Raw genomic sequence first — 20969 nt, 5'->3', positions numbered from 1 at the left:
CTATGTTCCTTAATTATGAGGAAAAGGTAAATGACTCCTTTGTCTCTAACAGCTCTATTTATAACATGACAGTAGATACAATGCAGTAAGATTCCAAGTTACCATTACTTGAAATAACTCACGTGCATATAGGATATAAAGTTTTTCTTTGGGAATGAATCAACAAAACCGCATAGTAAAAAACAAAGCAGGTAACAACAACACATTTTAAAATGTAAAGATCAAAGTAAACTCACATATTTAAAAATAAACAGTTTACACCTCTGTCATTTTTAAGAGTGAGCCAACATCAGCAGCCCTCTTTGCCTAATATTGAACTCTCCAATGCAACCTCAGCCCCTAAAGGCTCTTTCTCAAACTGTTTACCACGAAAAGGTACCAGAACTCCTCGGAAGGTATTAATTAGACTGGGGCAGAAGAAAATCAGAATTTACCCAGGATATCCCCCACTGTTACCAGAAACAAGTTGGCAAGAACATAAGGGGGAGAGATAAAAGTCAAAGAACCAATTTCCTCTGTTCCAGTAGGAACAGAGACTTCCTACTGTTCAAGTTGTACAGTTCATCATAAAGTAACATAATAATAATAATAAACTGAAACATACTGAATTTGTACAAGGCAACTAGTGTTTTTTTTGAAAATTTTGTTCCCTTTGTAATGTGTATGTATTCCAAATAAAGGAACCTTATTTCTATCTTGGTAATTAGAGATGAGTGAACTAAAACAGTGAGTTCTGGAGAAAGCAGCAGCAAGACCACAAACAGGAAAGAAGAATTAGCGCCATGGTCACATAAGAGACAGAAGAGGCAAACACGTACTGCTGGGCATGTACGATAACCGCTAAAAAGAGAATTCTAGAGCATCTTCTAAAGTATAAACTGGGCAAATGTCTAGGAAAATTACACTCAATCCTGAATCTCCTGGTGGCTGAACTTGTACCATTGTGTGTATTTTAATGACTAATCATAATAAAATACTAACAAGAAACGCACCCTTCTTAATAATGCCAACAGGCCAGATAACATTTATAATGATAGTTATGGAAAACTTGAGAATACTTAATTTCTACAAAATACACCCAATCTGCAAAAACTAAAATCTGTGTCACATGAGGTAATTAAAAAAATGAGACTCAGCCTCAAGACCAGATTGAGTAAAACTAGGTCTCATGCTCCCCTAAGTGTTAACATCCCAGCCCAAATCTACATCTAGACTCCCCGAGATAAGGATATTCGTCTTATGCAGGAGCTGCTTAAGATGACTAAAACTCAGGAAGCTTTTAGGTTTCTTTTTTAATGTTTCCACAGTCAATTCCCTCACTCTCCTCTTTTGCCCCTCTCCCACCAAAAAAATAAACTTCATATAAATAATGTAATATAAACATTACCTTAATGGAGTAAGATAGAGAAAGCTTTGTGGTTCCCTTGCCTACTCTCTCGCCCAAAGGAGTTGGGAGAAGCTACCTTCTAGGACCAAGCAGCTTGCCTGCACTGTTTGTAGTATCCACAAAGGAAGTTGGAAGGGAAAGAAAGTCAAAGATACAAACTGCAGACACCATCTCCCCAGCATTCCCATGTATCTTTTTTTACAGAGGTAAACTAGGTACAAACTATAATAACTGTTTGATTAGGGCTCAAGAGATACATGCTCATGGCTCTCTTCAAAATCCCCTAAGATATGAAAATAAAATAACATCCATTTCCTAAATCATATTTATATTTCATACACACACACACACACACACACACACACACACACAGACACACACACAAAAATATACTGGGGGTGCCCCAAAAATGTATACAAGTGGACACTTTGGTTAACGTTGCCCAAGCAGTAGTTCGCGGTAATCAGAAGTGTCTGAATGCTGATGGCAACCACTTTGAGCACCTCTTATAATTGCAGAAGTCAAATGTGACTTGTATTCATCTTTTGTTATCGGTATATACAAAGTCCACGTATTACAATTTTAATAATTTTTCCTTTCTTAAAATGTGTATGCATTTTTTGGCACCGTGTGTGTGCACACACACACAAAATGAAATATTCATGTACCTGAATTCAGTCATATGGTAGATATCATCTGTCATTACAACAAAAGTATGGTTTTAAAAAAAATAAACTTATTATAATATTCTTTAACCATAACATACGGCTAAAGAATTATGGTACAAAGAGATGGTGGATGAAAGAATGCCATGCCTTTGTAATCTCCTTGATTTAGAGATTACACACATTCAGTTTTGATACACCAGGGACTAATAACATGTTCCAGTAGGTTTCCTCCTATTACCTCCTCCTGGCTCTAAAGGACTTTATTAACATATCTATCACACTGCACCAAAAATATCTGTTAATCAATCCCTCTCTCCTCAGCATCTGAAGAGAAGAGACACAGATTTGTTTCATCCTTAGAGCATACATGATAAATAGTAGTGTTTAAAGTAAATGGATGATTAATTTATTAGATGCTGCTACCTCTGTTATTTTTTTTTTAAGGAAATACCAGTACTACTCTATTCCCAAACCCAGTTCCTTTCTACAGTTCAGTACTAGCATAATGAATAAGCTTTCTATACAGCTAAGTTCTACCTAACGGTTCCTTCCCTGGCCTCACCAAAGCAAAGCCAGTGGTACCATTTAATAGCTGGGCTTTGAGGTACAAAGTATGCAAAAGCTGCATTGCAGGTATTAAGGTTGCCAGCAGAGGGAGAGGAAAAAATAAACAACACTGCAAACCTCAAACAGCTCCGAAACAGATCATACCAAAATGTAGCATGCTGAGAGGCAACCTGAAAAGACACAAATCAAAAACTAAGCCCCGCTACACTTCACATGCTTTCTTTTCTTCCCAACACTGGTCATTCCTATGGCATTCAGTAATACAAAAAGATCACAAAATGTTTTGCTGTTTCTCTTCCTTTCACACATTACACTGAAAGTTAAAAGCACCTACTTATGGTAAATGTTCATCTTCCCATTAAAATTTTTACTGTGGGTTTTTCTTTTATGCTTGTTTTGATTGTTATTTAAATTGCATTATAGCAATAATGTTGAAACATCCCATTTAGATTATCTAAATCCATTTTGGGGAAGCAACGTACTGAAAAACAAACATTTAAGCTGAAGGATGGAAGAAAGGAAGGAAGGAAGGGGGGAGGGTGGGGAAGGAGAGAAAGAAAGAAGAGAGGGAGGGAGGATCATATTGATTTTTTTTTTAAATCTACTGGAATTTTGATTGTGCTCACCCAAAACCCATAAGCAAATTTAAGGAAAACTGACCACTTTTCACAATGTTCAGTCTTCCAATTTGTGAAAAGAGAATATATTTTCAACTATTAAATATCCATTAATATATCTCAATGATATTTAATAATTTTCTTCATGAAGTTCTTGTACATTCCTTATCAAATTTATTCCTGGTCTTTAATAGTGTTATGTGTTATAAATGAAAATTTTTAAAAATTTCACCTTCTCACTCTTTCTTATATATAGAAATATAACTTTTGTATATTATCAACCAACATAGCTAAATACATTCGTTTATTCTTGGTAGGAGTACTTTATTGTGGGATAATGTACACAAATCTTAAGTAAACAGGTCAGTGACATTTTTTGCCTATGTATATACCCACATATAGATAGAGAACATTTCTATACCAGAAAATTCTCTCAGCCAGCAGTGTCTTCTCCATTTCTCAGATAATCACCATCCTGACGTCTAGCACCATAAATTAGTTTTGCCTGTCCTTAAACATCACATAAATGGAATCACACAGCAGTTATCCTTCTACATCAAGATTCTCACTCAACATGTTGCTTTGAGGATTCCTCCACATTCTTGCAAGTACCAGGAAAATGCTTTCCATTATGTTGCTTAGTATTGCACTGAGTGAATATACCACCATTGTTTACTATTCTGCTCTTATGGCTATTTGGTTGTTCGCAGTTTTTAATTATCAATAAAGCTACTCTGCACTCCTTTCCCAAGTGTCTATACCTAGGAGTGGAAATACTAAGTCCTAGCATAGTATATGTTGAAATTCATTAGAAATTCCCAGTTTCCCAAAGTGGCTATACCATCACACATCCTACCAACAGTGTATGACAGCTCTAGTTGCTGCACATGCTCAACACTTGGTACAGGAGTACCTCGGTTTTCCAACGTCTCCGTTGATGAACAGTTCGGTTTACCAACGCTGTAAACCCGAAAGTAAATGCTTTGGTTTTTGAACACAACTCGGAAGTCGAACGTGTGTGTGGCTTCCGCTGAGTGCAAGATCCTGAGGCCTAGCTGTCGGCTGTTTTTGAACATTTCAGGACTCGAATGGTCTTCCGGAATGGATTACGTTAGAAAACCAAAGTACCACTGTTTTATTGTCTTTTTCACTTTAGCCACGGGGACGCATGGTGGTGCCTGGATCTAACGAGAGGGCTCTTCGAGCCTGCACCGCCCAGATTGCCACCACTGCTGCAATCCATCAGCGTACTCAACATGGCAACACGTCCACAATCCTACAGAGCACAAAGAAAGGGACTTTGTTTCTGACACACAGGCTACGACTGCATGTCAGACATATGAGTCCTGCCAAAGTTGGATCTTTTTTCTCATGGTGAGGGAGGCCGCACTGTCCAGGCTGTGGCTCCTGCCCACTCTTGGCAGACTCACCACATCAGACCTTTGACCACTTTCCCCTCCATTCCATCCAGCCTTTCTTAGGACTATTAATGGCTCCTCACAGCTACTGACACTTTTTCAAGTTACAGTACTGCTGTTCAAGTCTCATCACCCAACACTAGCCACACAGCCTTGTGGCCCTTGAAACTAATCTGTTTCATATTTGCAACTTTTATAAGCCCTTGTAATCTGACAATGGCACATTTTTTGGTCATAAAAACCACTCAAAAATGGAAGGATAGTCAAAGTATTCGATGGACCTTCTGTGCTTCCTACCACTTATGGGCAAAAGGTATCACTGAGCCTTAGAATTATCCTCACAAATCAACTTAATTTAAAAAGATTTGCAATTGGCTCCCTCAACTACTCCTGCTCCACACACCTTCCTAAGGCAATTCCCCCTCACAGCTGCTTCCTAGGTAATGGTGAGGATGAAAAGGGTGGGAGTTATGAGGAGCTATGTTAAAAATTCAGAATTCTGCCCTAACCATTCCTGAACATGCTTTTTCATTCCCCTAATGACAACTCTAGGCTGTTCTGGTTGATAAACGTGCCAGGTGGCTCCCAGACTTAATTCCATTTCAGACACCTGGATTTCCTTGTGGCACTGAATGGTCATAGAGTGTAACGATAATAATTGGTTGACTATACTGCTCACCCAGTTCCTCTACAGTGGCCCATGTTGGCCAAAGTGGGAGGCAAAACTGGGCCCTTAAATTTTATTAAAGTGCCTTTGATTCTCTTACATCCACCCTTCTGATTGAAAGGTGGGGTGCAAGTAGGCAATTATGGCAAAAAGGTGAAATTATAACTAATGGAATGGGAGATACTGATTTTGCAGCAGTGGAGGCAGTACAAGTATCCCGTATCTGGAGGTATGGGAGATATGGGGACAGGAGAGAGATTAATAATCTTTGTCTTTCAGAAGTGCCCTTGGAGCCCTAATCACAAGGAAAAATGTCCTGGTGAGACCACTTCACACTGTTACACTCAGTATAGAATTCTGGCAGTTATTTTGCTTCCATTCATTGAAAATCATTTAATTTTCATGTGTCTTATTGTTGTGTCACTTTGTGCCATCTGTCACTTTCACTGTCACTATTTTTGGGATAAGTCCACTTTCTTCCTCTGAGTACTTTTAAGATTTTCTTAGTCTTACGTATTCTGGAGGATCACTATAATGAATCTAAGTGTTGGTTTCGTTTAATTTTCCCGATTGGGATTTGTTGGGCTTCGTGAATTTACAGATTATTTTTTTACTTCTGAAAAATTCTCAGTGATTATCTCTTTAAATGTTGCCTCTGATTATTCTCTCTCCTTCTATGCCGTGTTTCCCCAAAAGTAAGACCTAGCCAGACAATCAGCTCTAATGCATCTTTTGGAGCAAAACTTAATACAAGATCCGGTCTTATGTTAGATAAGACCCGGTCTTATATTATAGTAAAAAAAAGACTGGGTCTCATATTAATTTTTGCTCCAAAAGACACATTAGAGCTGATTGTCCGGCTAGGTCTTATTTTCGGGGAAACAGGGTAATACCAATTAATGTTAGATTTATTCACTTTATTTTCCATATCTTTCAAACTTTTTTTGTATTTTTAGCTATATGTTACAGGTTGGATGATTTCTTTTTATATATCTTTTAGTCTACTAATACGTTCTTTAGCTATTTTTAATGTGCTATTAAGCCTGTGTTCTGGTTTGTGTTTTTTTTCTTTAGTAATTTTAATTTCCCAAAGATATTTTTAGTTTCTTTTCAAATGTGTTAGGTCATATTTTCAAGTATTTATTTCCTTTAAAAGCTAAAGCATAGTTCTATCAATCACAATATCTACAAAAATGGGTGCATTTCTGCTGCCTATAATTTTTGCTGATTCTCACAGTAACATTTTTTCCAAGTATACTTGATAATTTTAACTGGTAGGGCGTATACAGCTTCAGAAGTTACTGAAGTGGATTCTTTGAGGCCAAGGATAAAGACACTTTCCTAGAGAACATATTTTTGATTCTGTCAGGACCTACAGACAACACCAGTATAACATCTTTTAAAACTAAATCCCCAAGTTAAGATTTATTGGACCACTAAAGTGACACAGATTTCAGCTGCAAAATCATGGTACTAGTTCTCAGGGGCAAGTCTCATTACCTCCAACAGCACCCCTCAGAGCCAAGGCAACTATCTTTGTCATACTCTAGGGGTTTTGAAGGGAGGGGAGATAAATTATCATTTTACCCTTATTGTGAATAAATCATCCCTTGGCACAACCACTTAATGAAGGGAATGATCTCCTGTTAGAGCTCCCCACCTTACATAGAAGATGGCCTGAGACTACTTCTCCCCACATTCTAAAAGGATCTCAATAACCCAAGTTTAAGTTTACACCAACAAGCAAATTTATCATGTCAAGAAGTAAATTTCAGTGTCCAAACTTACTTCTTTACACTCCTTCTTTTACTTTGATTTTAGTCTTTATTATCTTAACAATTTTGTAATACTTTTTAGATCTTCATAAATTTTATATCCAACAGAAACAATATATTCTGGCTGTTTCCACTAGAAAAATGTATCTTATTTTACCGTACTTCTTGAAACAGCTGAAGGTGTGCTCTTTTTAACAATTCCAACTAGAACCTAGCCTTACCTTCTACAAAGCTAGTTCAAAGTCATTACATCAGACAAGCCATTTTCACAAGAAATATGCCATAGACACAGACAAGTTACAATGTAGTTTATTAGCAAATTTCAACTATCCATACTCTATTTGTTCACTATCTAAGCAATGACAACCAAGAGATAATTATAAATACGTCCAATCCTAAAAGTAAGGAGAAACTACATTACGAAGTACAATTTAAAAACGTTCAACTTAAGAAATTATACCATGAAATTTATGGTATTATAAGATGTGAGATGTAAAAAAGATAGGCTTTATCTCATCTAATTATATACAATAATATAGTATTCCAAATGTGTGAATTCATACTCAGTACGTCATTGAAATATAACTATAGTCAAATGATTCTAGGATTTAATTTGGCAAGATTTCATCATATGAAATTGCATAATAAACAAACAGTTAAATTTACTTTTAAGCATGATATATCAAATTTTTCCTTTAAAATGCATAATTTTTCCTTCTGAACTTAATTTCCAAGCCTTAATAAATCCCAGGAACAAACACATCTTTGCCAAAAGTTTACTTGGAATTCTCACATTCCCCTTTTTCTGATACAATGTGATTTACGTATACGCTCATTAACTGCACATTTTACACTTAACATGTTTTAAAACTATAAATTATAAAATCTACATACCAGGAAAATATTACATTTTTCAACAGTATATCAGTGATTTTTTCACTTCTACCAAGTATAATTTTATGTAAAATACACTATGCCAAATCTCTGCAATGTAATGAACAATAAAAATATTTATGAAGTATTTATTATTTTTAAAGTACATTAAAAATTAAAAGACCATGAATAAAAAAGAGCATTATCTTAAGAGATTCCCCTCCCCACCCCCGTGGGACAAAAATGAGTATCTAAAACAATATATAACATACACATTAAACTTAATAACAGATTAAGAAAACTACTGACACTATTTGATATATGTTTGCAGACTTTTAAATTTTGTATTCTAATATAAATTCATATAAACAAAAACATGCATATGCTTTCTAAAATAATATTTGTATCACAATATATGTTCTATTTTATAACCTCTTTTTCACATAATAGCTCTTCAGGCCCCTTAATATGAAATCCAATTCATGTATTTCATGTTTAAAACATTTCTTATCAAAGTTTAAGTATTATCAAGTTTTATAATTATCACAATTATTTCATTCCAGTATTTTTAAAGACAAAAATTAATTTGATAATTTCTTCAAATCCTTTACAAAATAAGTCTAACTAAAAAGTCTAAAGATAGCCTATGCCTTTTTGGTTTTCATTGAAAATTACTGGCATTAAATGATATTAACCATAACTAAAGAGAATAATAGATTTTAATTAAGTCTTTCCATGTTAATATAATGTCTTACAAGGTAGTTTCCAATATAACATTCAAAGACATTTAAAAGCATTACTAGGAAAAAATGTGCCTTTGTTAAACATAGCATTTTGAGACATCTCCTAACCCATAGAGTAATTTCAGATTATTTAGAAGGAAATATACTATTGATATTGTGCCAAGGGAACTTATCTGCGAGCGCTGGTATGGTCTGCTACCAACCTGTTTTGCAGAACACAGGAGTTGTAAGGACTATTTCAGCTATGTACTTCTGGAAAATCATTTATTTAACCTCTTAAAAGATAAATTTCTCCTTCAGCAAGAGAGTTATCAATGTCTCCAAAGAGTTGTTTAGAAGATTACATATTACTTATAATTTAAATACATTTTAAAAAAAATCAGCACCCTTTTGTGATAAAAATCAAATGTTATTTATTTAACTCTTTGGTGGATCAAAGAGCTTCAAACTAAAATGTTTTGGCTATTAAATCAAAAGATGTATTCTATCACACATCTTGGGATCTTGCCAATTTCTTTAAAAGAAACAAAGCACCTATATGTAAGAGCCTATAAATGTACTATCACATTATAGATTAGAGTTTGGCAAACTATGATGAGCCAAATCCAGCTAGCCAACTATTTTGGTAAATCAAGATTTATTGGAACACAGTCACACTCATTAAATTACACATTATCTGTGGCTGCTTTTGCACTACAACAACAGAGTGGAGTAACTGTGACATAAACCATATGGCCAACAAAGCCGAAAATATTTACTACACGCCCTTTACAGAAAAGGTTTTCTGACATCTGCTATAAAAGGCTATAAATTGAGTTGGACAATGTACCCAAAAGGGATTAAGGGAAGAAAAAAAAAAAAATCAAAGAAATATTAAAATGCACATCTAAACTTAGTGCCCCATAATGCCACTTCAAAATCTTAAAAATCTAGTAAGCTTCAAATGCAACTGGAACTAGAATATGAAAATTTTGGTTACATAAAACATAAAAACAATACTGAAGTATATCCACAGTTACTTAGAATAACAAAATATATCTTTGTGCCTCTTGAAATGAAAGCCAATTACTGTTTCCATTAGAAAGCGTACTTATATCGACTTACACAAATGACGTGTTTACCTGCTAATGGCTTGCTCCTCATCAGTTATTCCAGTCTCCCTGAATGCCCTGTTTGATTCCGCCAAACTCAGGGCAATTGCCCTCTGAAGGTCATCTTTATCATCTCCAGTGAGATCAATCACATCTGAAAAGCAAAACTATCTTTCTCAAAATCAAAAGTCAAACAAAATGAAGGAAGTTCGCATCATGGAGATTTTATACCCAACATCCCCTTTCAAATCAAAGTCAGCACCAGCTTGATTCTATGTAAGAGCCTCTCTGAACAGATTGCAAATCAACTGTAAATTGGTTATACTTCAAAACTTAATGTTCTTCTCTAAAATACATCTAAAGCAATAAGAACCTATTTTTCATTGCAAAGGAATCTCAATATTTACTATGAAGTCTCAGATTAAAAGTTAATAAGCATAAAACTGCTAAAAACAATTGTTTACCAACAAAAATTGCAATCAACATAATTAAACATTTACATTTAGGCTTTAGGAATTTAACCCAAATACACACACACTACAGTTCATCCATACTATTCATCTTTTGTTATCGGTATATATTGAGTATTACAATTTTAATAGTTTTTCCCTTTCTTAAAATGTGTATACATTTTTTGGCACCCTCTATATATGTTTGTATATACATTATTTTTAAAATCTGGAAGTGAATCAAACTGTTAACTTTGATGAGGAGAGTTATGGGAGAAAAAAGCGTAAGGATCTTTCATTTTCTATATTAAACACTTCTGTACCCTCTGAAATATTTAATAAACATGCACTTCTTTTAATTTAAGAAAGGATTTCATTTCACAAAAAGAAATATACAAATAAATGATACTAGTTTCTTTTCTAATAAAAGAAAATAGGCTTAATGCTGTAAAAATTCTTTTTCCAAAGAATAAAGGCTATAACTATTACCATCTTCAGAAAAAAAAACACACTTTTTAATCCAAATTTTCAATATAAACTGGTCAATTTCCATAACGAAAAAGATGCCAGTAACATCCCATTATCATTTAAATCATAGGAACCATATGTTGCTACTTAGAAGATTCAAAAACAGTATGATGAGAAAGTATAGCTGTTATTGCCGTATCTTTCCGTGGTTGAGAGTATGCTTATGATATTTTAGACAGGTTTTGCACTAATTTATTTGTATTTGAGACATGTTTAAAAAAATAATTCTTTCTTTGTAATCCTGATACGTTACAAAAGAGAAACAAACAAAATGGGTGGGGGATGGGAGAATAGGCACTTGCATTTTACCATTTGGCTTTGGGTTTTATACACATACTAACTAGAAAAGACTATCCCATAGTTAATGAGCAAGAATTAATGTATATTGACAGTTTCAAGAGTCTACTTCTATTGTTATCCACACTTTTTCTCCAAACAGTAGCTTACAAGAATATTCAAAATATGAGAAATAATAGGTACCTATGGAAGGTGTTTTTAAAATATCCTTAGTATAATAAACCTCACAAAAATGTAATAAGTAGGGTCCAAATAAACTATAACATGGAATAGTTATACAGCAAGGTAACTGAAATGATGATGCACCCTACACTTACCAGCAGGCCAAAGGTTTCCTAAATCTGGCTTCCAAAATCCAAGTCCACCTAGACCACAGCTGTCTGGAACAACTGAAATACTAATGAAGCAGCAGCTACTAGGACTAGAGAGGCAGGAAATGGCCTAATAAAAATGACGACCATCATGGTCATTAAATAAAGACTATAACTTGGGAAAGTAAAGAGAGAATAATGAAAGTAATTTGAAAAGCTCAAAGAAGCAGAAAAACAGGTTTTGGTGATATGATCAATTAGCCCTCAGACTCAATTCTCCCATTCTCCTAGTGTGCTTTCTTCAACTACAGAATATGGGAAGATAAAAACAAATCTATTCTCCCGATTCACTTGTGGTTCAAGTTCTGGATAGAATTTAGGTTCTAACAACTGGATGCACTAATATGAGATTTGGAAGGCAGAAGTGAAGGGGAAGCGATTATTATCCTGCTGCTTTGGGCTGTTTTCTCCATCATGACTGAACAGATGTAGGGTGTTTCCTGGTAGCATTCCAGTGTCCAATTTCCAGTTTCAGGGATGTCAACAGATAGAGAGAAGTGATGACTACACTCTGCATTCCAATGCCCAGGCCCAGCTCAGTGGCAGTTACTGAACCTGGCTGCTTGTTCCTTGGGCTACAGCTACAGAGGCATGTTCTTGAACTCGATGGTCCCACAGGCAGCCTCCCACTTCACTACCTTCCTGACTGGGGCAGAGGGAGTAGCTTCCCTGGTTGGCCAGTCCTGCAAGAACCTGGGCGTCATTTCAGAAGGCTGAGCTGCAGAACCCTCCTCCAGTTCTTCCAGTGATTACTGAAGAACCAAATCCCATTTTAAATTTAAACTGCAATGATATATCAGCTCATACCAGTCAGAATGGCTATTAACAAAAAGTCAACAGACAAGAGCTGGCGAAGATGTGGAGAAAAGGGGACCCTTGTGCACCGTTGGTGGGACTGCAAACTGGTGCCACCACTGTGGGAAACAGTACGGAGTGTCCTCAAAAAACTAAAACTAGAACTACCTTCTGACCCAGCAATTCCATTTCTGGGTATTTACCCAAAGAAAACAAAAACACTATTAATAAATGCACCCCTATAGTCACTGCAGTATTATTTACAATAGCCAAGATATGGAAGCACCCTAGGTGTCCACTGATTGATGAAAAGATAAAGAAGAGGTGGTACATATATACAATGCAATTTTACTCAACCATAAAAAGAATGCAATCTTGCCAATTTCAACAACATGGATGGATCTCGAGGGTATTATGCTAAGTGAAATAAGTCAGAGAAAGACAAATACCATATGATCTCACTTATATGTGGAATCTAAAAACAAAACAAACAAAAACAGACTCACAGAAACAGAGACCAAAGGGATGGTTATCAGAAGGGGGGGGGGAGGGATGGGTGAAAAGGAGAAGGGGAATGTAGTCAATAATATTGTGATAACTTTACACAGTGACACATGATTGATTACTAGAATTAGTGGGGTGATCACACTGTAAGGTATAAAAATGTCAGATCACTATATTGTACACCTGAAACTAATATAACCAGGATAAGATTGCATACCAACTATACTTAAAAATAAACAAACAAATAAATAACCTCTTGACTGACAAGTACACCAAACTGGATGAAGCAGAAAACTCACTTAGAAATAGCAACAACTTACACTTAGAGCTTTTCATAATTTATCAATTGTAACTCAAGCAACACAAAAGCAAATAACAAGGCAAGATGTTTTTAACTGTATTTCATAAATGAGATAACTGAAGTTGTAAGAAATGAAGTAAAACATTATAAGAATAAAAAATGGTAGCTAGGCTTGAATTGAAGTCTTCTAACTATTAAATCAAGTGGTCTTTCCTCCATACTAGCAGTTCTCCAAACGTGGTCTCTGGATCCTTGTGGATCCCCACGACCCTATGAGAGAAGGGGGTTCCTGAAGTAAAAAGTATTCTCATAATAATAGTCACATGTTATTTGTTTATTCTACTGTGATCACATTTGCACTGATGATGTAAAACAACAGTGCCTAAAACTTCTGCCTCGCAGTACAAATCAAGGCGGGAGTACCAAGCTGTGTGCGCAAACTATGATTATTCAGACTTCAGTGTTTGGTAGACATTTTCTCAAAAATAAAGTGAGCCTGTCACTTGGAGAACAAATAAGAGTATTTGTTGCCATTGATTAGTGTGAAATTTTCAAGCAAAATAGGAGCTTTATTAAACTTCTTTCCACCACTACAAGCTTGGTATCTTCCCAATACTTAAAGGCTTTTCTGATGAAATCAAGTGATATTAACGATTTCAATTTGTTTTACAATACTGACGTTCTTCCAACATTTGGAAAGCAATCTTTTCCAAAGTACCAGTGCATGGTGTTATAAAATCATGCATGGGTAACTACCGAGCCAAATGACAAAGATGCTAGGAGCAACGTGCATTCTAGTACTTGATCTTTGACCCTGGTTCTTGATGCAGAGCTCAAAAATCACTTGGCATTTCCTGGTAATGGGAGCATCTTGTGCTAATGAGGTGGCTCCTGGTGAGCTCTGATACAGCTTCCAGATGGGCCCTGGGCACCAGGAAGACCAAGTCATGATGGAAACCTTGTAACTTTGAGCCCCACCTCCCACCCTCCAGTGAAGAGACAGGGTCTGGAGATTAAGTTAATAATTGATCATGCCTCCCTGATGAAGCCTCCATTAAAAATCCCTAAAATAAAGGGTTCAGAAGAGCTTCAGATTGGTGAACATATTCACATGCTGGGAGGATGGTCACCCAACTCCACAAGACAGAGCTCCTGTGCTTGGGACCCTCCCAGACCTTGCCTTTTGTAGCTTTTCGCCTGGCTGTTCATCTGTATCCTTTATCATTATCTTTTATTATATAATAAACCAGTAAACATTAAGTGTTTCCCTGAGTTCTATGAGCCATAATAGCAAATTATCAAAGTTGAGTAGGGCGTCGTGAGAACCCGATTCGTAGCCAAGTCAGATAGAAGTGAGTAACCAGTGGGGACTCATCACTTGTGAATGGCGTCTCAAGTGGGGCAGCCTTGTGGGACTAGGACCTCTTAACCTGAGGGATCTGATCCTAACTCCAAACAGACAGTTCCAGAAGTGAATTGAACTGTAGGACACCAGCTGCTGTTGAAGAATTGTTCAGGGGAAAAACTCACAGAGGAAGAAACAAGCAGTAGTAGTCTTTAATGCTAGAAAGCTTGGTTGACCAGAAACTACTGGTCTTCAATTGAAAAACTGAGACTTCTTCCTTTAAGCAATGAAGAAGGTTTATCGATTATCTGTAGTTTCACTATAATTACAATAACTTTCTCCGTGATGTTCTTATTATTTCATAAAGCTTCTTCTTTCCATAGGATACCATAGTATAACAATACTGAAAGCAGACTACTATACTCACATACTAAATACATATTATGATTACAAAACCAGAAAATAAAATGTTATTTCAAAGAATGGTTAAAACTGAATTTCTTCTTTTCTGGAGTTAGGACAATTTCTGTAAAACATGTAATGAACTATCAATTTCACAATAAAAACTAGCCCTCTACGATTTTCTTCTATGCTTACACACTCAGAAGAGAACAGAGAATAAGCTTGGCTGTAAACTATTTCTAATTGGCGAAAGTCAATTATAAAAATTTAGCCTTTGTAACAATTTCATCCAAATACCAAGGTATTATGAATATTTTTATATCTGTGCCAAGGGAGGACCTTGGTAAAACGCTAACCTTTGTTTTAAAACGCCTCGCTCTAGTATCAGCGTGAACCCAGTTCCAGGGCATAAGCATGTTTGTGCTGGTTGAGTAACACTGTAGAAAATTCACATTACAAAAGCTTATAAGCTGTAATCTACAACATTTTAAAGACTGCCCAAATTAAAACATTTTTTCTGTTAAAATCAGAAATGTATATACCAAAACATAACATTCATCCTAATAAATCTTTCACTTTCCAAATAATTACCATTTGAGTAAAACTTAAATACAAACTACTAAATACTTCTTTGCTAACTCCAAAACATAGGTAGTTATCAACGTAACAATGAATTAGACTTCAAACCTACACAACCGTTTATTAACTCAATTCACTTTCCCATGAAAACAGCATATTCAATGAAAATGAGGCATCTAAATCAGTTCACAAAAGCCAATTTAGCCTATTATCTAGTTGAACTACAATATATGTAAAGATTTTGATTTTAGAAGGAAAAAAGTTTTCCTGTTGTTTTTCTTGTCTACACAGGGCTAAACCTAGGGGAAGTACTTTTTATTTTAATAAGCAATTTTATACATACCACTAGCAAAGATTTTCAGGCAGGGAAGTGACAGGAGTAGAAAGAACTCTGTTCTGGGAGTTAGGAGTTAACGTGTTGAACAAGAGTTTGAGAAGAGTTGTAATAAGAATACCAGGGCAGGAGCAACTGAAGCAATTTTTTAATATGCATTAAAAAATTGACAGAACTGCAAACTGTTTGTTTGGGGAAATTAGGAAGAGCTGTAAAAAAGAAAACAAAACACTGGGACAACAAAAGGATGGGAGTGTCCTTAAGAGAGAAAGGTAAATACAAGCACGGGGTGGTCAGCAGGAGATCGGAAATGAACCACTTACCTCCTCACCCTCACTCACTCTGCTTCAACCAAGGCTGTGTCTCACTGCTGACTCCTGAGCCATCTACCCTCTTGCCTCCAGGCCCTGCACACCAAGAGCTTCACCCCCTCGTTTCCCTCAGGTATCTGCATAGATGTGAACTCTCACTCCGCCTAAAACACCACATCCCTGTCACCCTCGGTCCCTATCCCCTGTTCTAACCTTCTCTGTGAACTTACCACTTCCTGACATTATTTATTTATTGTTTACTCTCTGTCTTCCTCCTACGGAAACTGAGACTCTGTGTGTGTGTGTTTTTTAATGGACTAAAAAAGTACCAGATACATTATTAGGCATTCAATAAATAAAAGTTAAGCTGATTAAAGTTACTATCTAGACTATAAAATACAGATAAAAATTAATGAGGCATCTTCATAGTGGAACTAATTGGAAGCCTCGAGAACACGTTTTATCCATCTAAATTTTTCTTCTAGTAAGTGAAAGGACAAATAGCATAAGGTATCGTGTTAAAAGGACACTTAAAAGCAAGAAGACACAAGCAATGTAAATTGTGTTGCCCACCCCACTTCCCCATTCTTCCTGCCCTTAGACAGCTCTCTTAAGATGTTCCTCCTTTTCCAACCTTCTCACTGCTGAACTCAGATCTCTGAAACAGTGATGTCCAATATAACTTTCTGCGATAATGGAAATGGACTACTACCCGCACTGTCCAATACAGTAGCCACGAGTCACACGTGACCACCTCTAGGCATTTAAAATGTGTCTAGTGTAAGAGAGAAACTGAATTCTAATATTATTTAATGTTAATTTATATTTAAATTTAAGTTGCCACATGTGACTATTGGCAACAATATTGAATAGCTCAGCTGTAAATGATCTTGTTCTGTTTTTACTAATAGCTGCTAAAAAATTATAATGGCAGCATTGGTAAGTAAGGAAAGTAAATAGTAAAGGAGCCATTCCTGAGTTTTGTCATCAATTTTACTATGTTTTCCAACTTGGGTTGTGGAAAAAACATAAAGTTAACATTCTATATTACTCAACAAAAAGTGCTATCATTCTACCAGGCTATCATTCTACTCTAAAATGAAAGAAAATTTGTCAAATAATGCAAGTCCTACTCTATAGTACATATCTTACAGAATGTAAACCTAATTACATCTAATCAGTTACAAGTAACGACACACCACTGTGGCACTGTATTTCTAAACTTAACCTGAACTTTTGGTGAATCTTCAAAATAGTTTTATGCATAAGGAATGTCTATGAAAAAAGAGATGTAACTTTCATTGTATTCATTTTATTTCAATCTGCAGTTACTTGTTTAATAAATTTGGGGAATGGGAAAAACATCAGTGTTCAATTAATAAAACCCTACACTGCTTAACCTAAGTGATTTATCCTCCTCAGCAGGGATGACAGCACTAAATTTGGATCTATTTATCACTTGAGCTTTATTTAAATCACTTTTAGGCTGGCCAAGTAATATGACCAAGACCAGAGTTCTAGGAAAGAACCTCGATATTTTTCTCACTTTCTAGGCATTCCTTACCAATAATTCAAGTTCTTTTGGTGGGAAAAGTACATTGATGCTAAATTTGTGAAGGGTCGAACACTTAACACTCATTCCAATGTACTGCACCAATTTCTCTAAAACTTAAGCCAATATGTGGCATTACTTTCTCTGTTAAAATTACCTACCTAAATCCCTCTCATCTTTCGGTCCATACTTTGATTGCTCAATTATGGCACATCTCGTTCTGGTGGGCATATACTGTTTTTTTCCTGTTTTAAAAAAGTTCAAAAGAATTTAATAGTCATGAAAGAAAGAATATTACTATTTGATTTCGAACTGGGCCAAAGCCTTCTATGGTCGTGGCTACGACTGAGTTTGCCATGCTACAAAAACTTCAGAGAATCTCTCCTCTGATTATTAAGTTCACCTATGACATCAGTATCCCGCACTGTTACGCAGTCCTCTTTGCGTTAGGTTTTTTGTTGTTGTTGCAATTGTTTTCCCTGCAAAAATCTGATACAATTTTATTTCCAATTTAAGGTGGAGGTAGAAAGCACTCCGTTGACAATCCACAATATCCAATCTGGACGGGAAACCCAAGTAATGGAAAAAGGTGCCTAAAATTTTTGCTAATAATGATTTTGATACAAATGATTTAGGGCTTTTTCCAGAATTCAAGAGTATTAAATTGTAGTATGGAATCTCACCAAAGCAATATAAAGACACCAAGTACTCTACTTCTTAATTTCTCCATATGCAGAGTACAAGCTTTCCTTGAAATGTTAAAAGAAAGGTAAAAATGCACTAAAAAGGCTAATCATCGTCCTATTATTTAAAATGTAATTATTTCTTCAGTATTAAATGAAGGTTCACAAATACTTGTTCTTCAAATCAAGTGAGATGATTTGCTTATCTTCCGATGTACCCAGGTAGAAATAAATGAAAATTCCCCAATGAGTACCAAATGTGACTCCTATGGGATATTATTTTAAAAGCTAAATTTTTCTAGTCATTAAAAAAACATGCGTTTTATTTATTCTAAAAGAGACCCTCAGTTATAAGCAGTTATATCCCAGCTTATATCAACAATGAATTACACGTACTTTTGCATTAGAGACTTTTATTATAAAATATAGATATTTTGTCAGCACTGCTATATAGAGGACACAGTTAAAGTTAGCAAGGCTTTGTTTATGCTTCAGCCCTGGTAATAACAGACTTATACTTAAAAAAAGAAAATAAAAAGAAAAAAGGAATTAAAAAAATAACACCCCTCCCCACGTATTTGAAAGAAATAAGTGAAATAAGTTAAACCCTGGTCAACTTTCAAATAACAACGTATTTCACATAAAATTGAGAAAATGCTCAAAAAGGGTTTTTATACCTAGAACAATCCCTTGAACACTTCCGCACACTCTGATCACTCCCATATTACATACTCCTTCAGCACTTACAGTTTTTTCAATAGAGGCCTGCGTTTACGTATTCATTTGTAATTAATTATTCCTGTTTCCTTCCCACAAGTTTTACCACCCTTTCCAAGAATTAAAAACACACAACAGATTTCAATTCTTCTCAGTAATAATAGCATAGTACTTCAAAGAATCTGCTGAATGCATGACATCTCCTTACTTTCTCAATTTTAAACCACATAACGATATTATGACACCACGGAATTTAAATGCGGAATCTAGACTATTTCCTGAAGGCAGATGTACTTATTAGAACTTTATAAAATATGGTACAAATTTGTTACATGGAAAAGAGTTATTGTTACCTCATCAGCTATTCTTCCCAGTTTGATACTAATACTATTAATAATACAATCATCACATTATATTCCAACAACAATTTTTTCTTAGTAATCTCAAACCAACTTTATGGACACACTATCCAAATTATTGAATTATTTAATATGAATTAGCATCTGGTTATAAAGAAACCACAACAGCAAGCAATTAGCTCAATACAAGAGTCAATCAGTTGAGATGAAACCAGAAACTCCATTTCTCTACCATATCTTTCAAGTGGAATATAAAACTACTTATTTTTCAAGGGCTACAGACATGCACGCGCAAAAAAAAAAAAAAATTATCAGCCAATGGGACACATGCCTTCTGAAATCTGGTTGCCTTCTCCCTCAGAGCATCTATTCAAATCTCTCTTTTTATCGATAACATTTTCACTATTCCTTGTCAAAAAATCTTGGACAAGTATTAACGTCTGGCTTAAACAATATTTTATGACTTTTACACAGCAAATAAGACATTTTCTTTTGTTTATAACAGTCTTATAATCCTAATTCTCCACTGCATACCTATATATGCTATCTCATGTCACAAAGTCTACCATCTACGTTAAGAATTCAGTTATCATTCTGAAATCTTTTCATCCTTTCAACTACAACACTGAACAGTGTTTAGTCAATTTCCTGTTTCCTTCACTTAAACTAGTTGCCTTCAGTCAAAATCATTCTATTTTTCCTTTTTCTACCTAACTAATTTCCTTTTCCCAAGTCTCAGATATGATAGATAGATATGAGATGTTATTCACACACACTAATGCCTCCACTATTTATACCACTTCTCTTTTTTCATCTTTTTTAACCACTTCTTCTTTTTTTCTCTTTTTCTTGCAACAAGCTTGTTCCCTTTCATTGGTTTTGAAATAGCCTTTTTATACAAAGATTTTTTTGAGAAACTATTATGATATTCTAGTATGATGATGGGAACATAACATCAATAGTCTGTTGCCCGGTTAAGCTTCCAGCTTGGTAAGCAACAAGGTATAAGCAAATAATTTAAAAATAACACTACTCGTTAAGACAAAGGTTTGCTCTTGGTGCTAGAGAAGCAGTTGGTCCAACCTAGAGGCCAGCGGAAACGTTCCAGAGCCAGCAGCTCCTGAGCTAAGTCTCAAGCCAGAAGAAATTAGGCTAGAAGCAAAGGTTAGAGGGGATTCCAGAAGAAGGAAAAGCAAGTGTAAAGACAAAATAAATAAAAAAGCACTGGGTGAATGAGAACTTCAAGCTATTCTGTATTATCACAATGACAAGAGGAAAACGGTAGAAAATGAAGTTAGAAAAATAGACAGGGGCCAAACCACAGTTTGTCTTGAACTTGGACATAAGTAACTAGTCTGTCTTACATACATAAAACTGTTCCCATCACCTATTATCTGTGTGAGACAGGACTATTCCAGCTTTGGCTGACATAAGATCATTTGTGAGGCAAAAATATTAAGATTATCCTGAAAAATTGAAATGAAAGTATTTTATTAACAAACATTACGCAGTGTTTAATGCCCACTAATGGCTATAAACATCTATGTGAATGGGTTCTTCCTGGTTTTTTCCTAACTTTGAGAAAGTCTAAAAACAAAATCAGAAATTCTCTTAAATATAAATTAGTAATAAAACT

The 20969-nt window shown here is 35.3% G+C and overlaps 1 protein-coding gene across 8 annotated transcripts in view; it reads right to left on the bottom strand.

Annotated features, from left to right (window-relative positions):
- Positions 1-20969, bottom strand: part of USP25 (ubiquitin specific peptidase 25) — a 116929-nt gene that overhangs the window by 71726 nt on the left and 24234 nt on the right. For 3 of the 8 annotated variants that reach the window (XM_019748900.3, XM_019748902.3, XM_019748904.3), the window contains exons 4-5: positions 17736-17819; positions 9837-9960 (exon numbers count right to left, since the gene is read on the bottom strand). The exons of 2 other annotated variants lie outside the window; for them this stretch is intronic. In XM_019748900.3, the coding sequence (XP_019604459.3) occupies positions 9837-9960; positions 17736-17819 (208 nt within the window). The remainder of the gene's footprint in view (positions 1-9836; positions 9961-17735; positions 17820-20969) is intronic. 3 more of the 8 variants (XM_019748901.3, XM_019748903.3, XM_019748906.3) reach the window with 1 other exon arrangement.

The sequence above is a fragment of the Rhinolophus sinicus genome, chromosome 17 (genome assembly GCF_057876585.1).
Source record: "Rhinolophus sinicus isolate RSI-liver-muscle chromosome 17, RSI-T2T, whole genome shotgun sequence".
Taxonomy (NCBI): domain Eukaryota; kingdom Metazoa; phylum Chordata; class Mammalia; order Chiroptera; family Rhinolophidae; genus Rhinolophus; species Rhinolophus sinicus.
The sequence above is the reverse complement of the archived record's forward strand: the minus strand, read 5'-3'. Positions and strand labels throughout refer to the sequence as shown.